This window comes from Rhinolophus sinicus, chromosome 14 (assembly GCF_057876585.1).
Source record: "Rhinolophus sinicus isolate RSI-liver-muscle chromosome 14, RSI-T2T, whole genome shotgun sequence".
In the NCBI taxonomy this organism is placed as follows: domain Eukaryota; kingdom Metazoa; phylum Chordata; class Mammalia; order Chiroptera; family Rhinolophidae; genus Rhinolophus; species Rhinolophus sinicus.
Genome location: NC_142514.1, coordinates 188763614 through 188769613, shown reverse-complemented (window position 1 = coordinate 188769613; position 6000 = coordinate 188763614). Strand labels below are relative to the sequence as shown.

Genomic DNA, 6000 nt, shown 5'->3' with positions numbered 1-6000 from the left:
TGGGGTGGGGAACCCCCTTTAATGGTCAGATGCTTCGACAAGTCTGTGCCGTTTGGCCTGTTTTACACTTTCACGCGCTGACCACCCTCAACCCTCAGGTTTAGTCCAATGCACTAGCTGCATTAGTAAGACTCAGCTGGTAAAATGTGTAGACAGCCTCCAAGTACCTGGGCCCAAAGCCTTGCCCAGACCCACCCCTCTGGACTCAGAGACGGTCAGCTCCGGACATAATCATGGGACGTCCCGTGCACCTTCTATCCACAGTTGATGGAGAAAACACACTTTGTTACTGTAATGGCCTAACTGCTTCTATCGAAGATGGCCATGCTCTGGGACAGTTGTGCTCCCAGGAGACGGAAACCCCAAACCCCACACTCTGCAACCTGAGGTCCTGGTTTACTGGAAGACACCTCCACGCAGACTCCCGCCAGCCTGACTGAAAGGGCCCCCGTCAGGAGCTGTGCAAGCAGCCCTGTGCGGCTGAACTCTGGGAGCAGTCTCTTGCACACACGTGTCACACCTCGAGAAGCCACCCAGCCCCGGCTGGAACTGCACACGGTCTGGTGACCAGAAACCACAGCTGTCTTAAAATGGAAGCAGGGGGCCTCCAAAGGGGACGACTTTCCAAAGCGACTGGATCAGGCCTGCACAGCCTTTTCTTACTATGAATTCTGACTTGTCTTTCTCCCCATCTCAGAAGCAACGTGCCCTTGTTTGAATTCCCTAAGCTACTGTGAAAGGGGGGACTTTCCTGGTTGTTGAGTCTGTCATCAGGGACTTGGATCTATCAAAGATAATAATGGTCTGTGTTCCATTAACTACAGGTCTGAAACCTGGCGTCAATTCACCGTGCAGACTAGGTTGTGATGTTGTTCTGATGCAGTTTTGAATTCTTCTTAAGCTCTGCACCTGTTGCCTGTTAACCCCCGACACGAGCTGTCCCCCATCCATGCGCCTTCCCTCTGACGGAGAGATGACACCCGGAAGATGGCCTTCCTGACACTGGGGACGGAAAGGCTGAATTCGGAAGACCTGACTGTGGATCAGCGATGCTTTCGGAGAAAGATTTTGATAAAAAAGATGAACTGTCCAAATTTATAGCTGAGACTTATACCTAGACAGGAGTTGGGGGTGGCGTGGAGGAGCTTTCACACCCTGTGGGGTCCCCCAAGCCCTGGGGGACTTACAGTGATGACAGGGCTCTGTGGTCCTAACAGCTCCTCCACTCAGCTTCCTGAGCCCTGCAGAGAAGGTCCCACTTTCTGCTCTCTCCTCCTGCACCTGACTCACCATTGCTGCTTGTACCAGACTGCAATCTTTTCTATTCCCAAAGAAATATTTTTGATGATGGAATCTCTAGGACTTTTGTTTATGGTCGACACAGGTGGTGTGGGCTGGTGTTCTTCCTGGGCTGGAGTGTGGAGTCTGTGCGAGAAATGCTAGGGGCGTGCATGGGAAAGCCAGATCTGCACAGGCTTGGGCGTGGGCGGGGGGTGGGGGGGGGAATTGTGGTTGGGTAAGAAAAATAATTTTCTCTGACATGTCTGTAACCACAGAACCAGCTCGAAATGGGCCTGAGCTGGTTCCAACAAGATACTGAGTTGCTTTTCAGGGACAAGAGACCAAACTGTAAGACATGCAGCCCAGGTGTGAGCAGAGGAGAGAACTTTGACCTCCAGCTGCTCCTGGAACCAAAGTTTGCGCCCCCCTCAGGGAACCAAAGGACTCAGACAAGCCCAGAAGGTGAATACCAGGGCCCTTTCAGAGATGGAGGGGCCACTGTCCAGGAAGACCCAGTGTTGAAGCTGCAAATTTCTGCAGTTAAAACTGGCCCCATCAGCACTTCTGCACACCTGTTTCCCCAACCCCTTAAATCCTTAATCTAGTCCAGCGAGCAGGATGGATTTGAGGCACTTTTAGGGCTCCCATCTTCTCGATCAATAAACCTGGCCTGATCCCAAACTCTGACACTTTCAGCTGTGGCTTTTCCAAGAATTGGGCAGACGGACTTGGGGTCAGTAACGCTTCCAGGTACTTACTTGGCTGAGACAACCCTGTACTAAAAACAGATTCACACTAGAAAACCAAGAGTTTAATAACTTGTGTACCTCCTGCCAACTTAGAAGACACTCAGAAAACTGAGTACCTGGGAATGACCCAAGCCACCACCTGAAATATCATCTAAAAAAAACAGAAAACGTGCGAGGGGGGTCAGAGGCCAGTTAAGAGAGGTCACCAGGAAAAGCACAGTAAACAACGGTAAGTTACTTATAAGATGTAAGGCACTGTCTTGCGCACAGATGAGTTTCTAAAGATGGGGCCAGCCTCTCTTCCCAGGACAGCAGAGAGCCCCCTGACCAATGCAAATGTCTCTTACAAATGGGAATGACCTGATTTCAGAGCTTCTCTCACATCTGCTGTTTTTCAAAAAACAATAAGCCTAAAATAATCCCTATGTCAAAGATGCATATTTTGTAGTGATAAATTCTGTTTCCCTTCAGTGGCTGCAGAAATGTCCCCAAGGCCATCACAACCTAAATGAGGAACTGGGGTAACTGGCACTGGCCTGACTTGAGTGACAGAGAGGACAACCCCCACCAGGCCCTCAGCCTCCCTTTCTCTGCACTCTGGTGTAACCTGACACCCCTACAATAGTTACACCCTCCTGGTACCCAGCCAATTCTCAATTTCCCAAACGCCCTGGAAAAGGAAACTGGAGAATTAGAAACTATCAGGGAAAGGAAGCACCCACTGAGCCCCTGTCATTCCCTGACCAGACAACACACCACAGACCACGGCTGCTCTGTGTCGGCACCATGAACCACAGCTCCCATCACATCTTCCCTGGCCCCCACACCGGTGTTCCCCCAACCGATGAGATGCTCAAGGAGGAGCACGAGGTGGCCGTGCTGGGGGCACCCCAGGGCTCGGGGCCCGTGATGTCCACCGTGGTTAACATCCGCAGCGAGACCGTCGTGCCCGACCACGTCGTCTGGTCCCTGTTCAACACCCTCTTCTTTAACCCTTGCTGCCTGGGCTTTGTGGCATTTGCCTACTCCGTGAAGGTAGGTGGGTGCGTGGGGGCACCTCCAGACAGTGTGTGTGAGCCCCCAGACGGGCTCTGCCCAGATGGCCCTGGGGGAGGGGAGTCCCTGTGTGTGTGTGTCCAGGTCATGACGAGGCTACATGGGGTGCATGGGGACGGCCAGGGTCACCCTTTGTCCCCAGGACTCCAAGGCATTCCCTACTGACCAATACCAGAAATTCCATCCCTCAGACTCTCCACGTGGCTCCAGGGCTCTCTCAGAAACAACAAAGGGACTCAGGACGCCCTGACCCCTGGTGGGTGAGAGGCCAGCAGAGGGGCCAGGGAAGACTGAGGACCAGCCCTGAGAGCCCCGGAGAGCCAGAGAGTCCGTGAGGAAGGAGGTCAAGGCCCCAGGAGGGAGGGCTCCACCGGGCACTGTCCTGCTCGGGCTCAGGAACAGGGAGGCGAGGGTCCCCAGTCTGGCTGAGGGGCACGTGGAGGCTGCTCTGGGCAGGGATCAGCCAGGGGAGGACGTGAGTGATAGCACCTGGCTCTCGGCAGGACCCCTCCAGGCCCCCTCACCTCCTCTTCTCCCCCAGTCTAGGGACCGGAAGATGGTGGGAGACGTGATTGGGGCCCAGAGCTACGCGTCCACAGCCAAGTGCCTCAACATCTGGGCCTTGGTCTTGGGCCTCCTTGTCACAACCGCCGTCATCATTACGATCATCGTTACCGCTACCAGTGCACAGGTTCGCGGACCATATTAGAAGAACTATTAGATGTCATAAAGAGTTATGGAGGCCACTAGCAGGTGTCCATAGCCTGAGGCTGTCACCCTTTTCACAGCTGTTCATTATACACACGTGTCTACAACTGAATTCAATAAAGGATTTGTCTGTGAGGGTGCCGTGTTTTTACCTGGGGAGGGCGCCCTGCTGAGCATCCCCAGCCTGCGGCTGAGCCGGAGCCCGCCCTTACCGGTCCCACCTGCTGGCTGCCCTGGGGGTGGGGTGGAGCATGTCCGGGGGCGGTTGCCACATTCCGAGGTCAGGCAGCGGTCAGGAAGAGCCAGGGATGCGCGGCCCACACTGGCCGGCCATTCCCTCCCCACCCCAGCACGTCTGTCCTGCTGTCTGCCCTGGTCCCGCCTCAGGACCAGGTCCTGGCTGGACATGGTCAGTTCTGCCCGCGGGTCTCCCTGCAGCGCTCACAGAACGGAAGAGAATCGGGAAGAGAACAAGTTTTCGGAGGATGGCTTTGAAAGACGAGTAAAGCCTCCAGCCTCTAGGCCCCGCCCACCACCCCTCCACCCGCATCGCCCCCGCCCACCGGTCCTCGCCCCGCCCACCGGTCTCCTCTGCCCCCGCCCATTGCTGCACCTCGCTCCTCGGCCCCGCTCTTCTGCCTGTTGCGACCCCCTCCCCCCCTTGCCGCGGGCGAAATCCACCCACAGTTAAGCAGCGCGACCCGACTTATCTGTCAGCCACTCCCACCACTCCGTCCCCGTCCACCGTTCCAGGTGTCACGTGAGGCTTTCAATGCCTATAATCGAACCTTTCCCAGGAGTAAAGCTACTTACTGGTGGTCCTCAGGAGCCCAGAACTCAGCACCCAGGACCTTCCTACTGACCTGTAGGGGCGCCTGCTTGATGACTCAGGTCTGCCCTGTAATTTTTCCAAAGCTGGAGATCACGGGTTTGTTGCCGGCTGTACAAGAGGGTCTCCCACCTGGGCGGGCCCTTGTCCCAAGTCATCGCATTTCATTGCTGAGCTCCCTTCCTGACCGCTGCCGGACAGGGGATGTGGGATCTGTCCTGTGCGCCCAGGGCCGTGATTGGGGTCACGCGGCGGCGCCCCCTCCCCTGACCCCCGTGTGTGCGCTGCCTGCCTGCCCCTCCCCATCTAGGAACAAAGTCCTTCTCAGACGCAGAGGGGCAGACCTGCCAGGCTTCCCCCCAACAGGACCATCTTCCCTGGGCCTGACACTCCTGCTTGAACATGGGGCGCCCCAGGAGAGCGGGCGCACTCGTGAGATCCTGTGGTTTATCTTAGGTACTTCAATCAACTAGTGTGGGGAGCCATGGTTACAGCTAACTCCGAGCCTTATAGAATGGCTGGGTTTATGCTTAACCTGTTTCCTCCCCTAAGGCATTGTCTCTGCCTGCACCTGGGGGGTGCTTACAAGCTGCTAAGGAATGTGGTGGGAGCGGCCAGTTCCCGGACACAGAAGACTGATGGCTATCAGGGTAATTGATAGGATAATTACTTTTGGGAGTTTCAGTGATTTTGTATCCTCTATGTAAAAGTTAAAAATTTACATTTGCTAAGGTAATGCATATTTTCTTTGTTAAGTTGCACGTACTCAAACTGCATATATTGGTGAAGAAGAATAAACTCGAGGCTTCAGCATCACTGAAGACCTGCAGCATTAGCATTTGTGTGAGTGTCTTTTATTTCATTCCCACTCCCCCATTTAGGTTCTGATCGACTTGTGGCGGCTGGCTCGCCACAAACTAGCCGGCTCCTGGAGTTAGGGTGCTGCCATGTGGGCAAATAAGGGGTTTGTGGGTGAGGGGTGTGACACAGGTGTACAGGGAGGAAGGTGCAGGCTATGGCTTCTCCAGCCCCCAACCCTCCTGTCCTGCTGGTTGTAGGCAGGGTGTGGGAACAGAACCCCAGAAAGCAGTTTCCAGGCTCTCGGCCTTACGTGGAAAGGTGCTGGCTCAGGTAGTAGATGGTCAACAGCTGTGATTAGTTGGCCATCGGCTGTTACCGGTTAGCCATGAGCCACTGATATAACTGCCACGGCTAAGCTAGCAAACGGTGGTGTAGTGGCATGTTGGAGTGTGGATTACGATTGCAGAGAGGCAGATTGCAGCTAGCAAGTGAGGCTGGTTGGCAGAGAAGTGGACGGCGGGTTGCGGATCGTGTGGCTCCTGCTTCCTGTGTCTCCAACACAACCGCCAGCAAGAC

At 55.1% G+C, this 6000-nt stretch overlaps 1 protein-coding gene across 1 annotated transcript; it reads left to right on the top strand.

Moving 5' to 3' along the window:
- The first annotated feature begins 2707 nt into the window (after positions 1–2707).
- On the top strand, positions 2708–3929 carry LOC141572312 (interferon-induced transmembrane protein 3-like). Its single transcript, XM_074337039.2, is given in 3 exon segments — positions 2708–3065; positions 3628–3768; positions 3771–3929. Coding segments are annotated over 3 exon segments (456 nt in total). The 5' UTR covers positions 2708–2816; the 3' UTR covers positions 3837–3929.
- The last annotated feature ends 2071 nt before the right edge of the window (positions 3930–6000 follow it).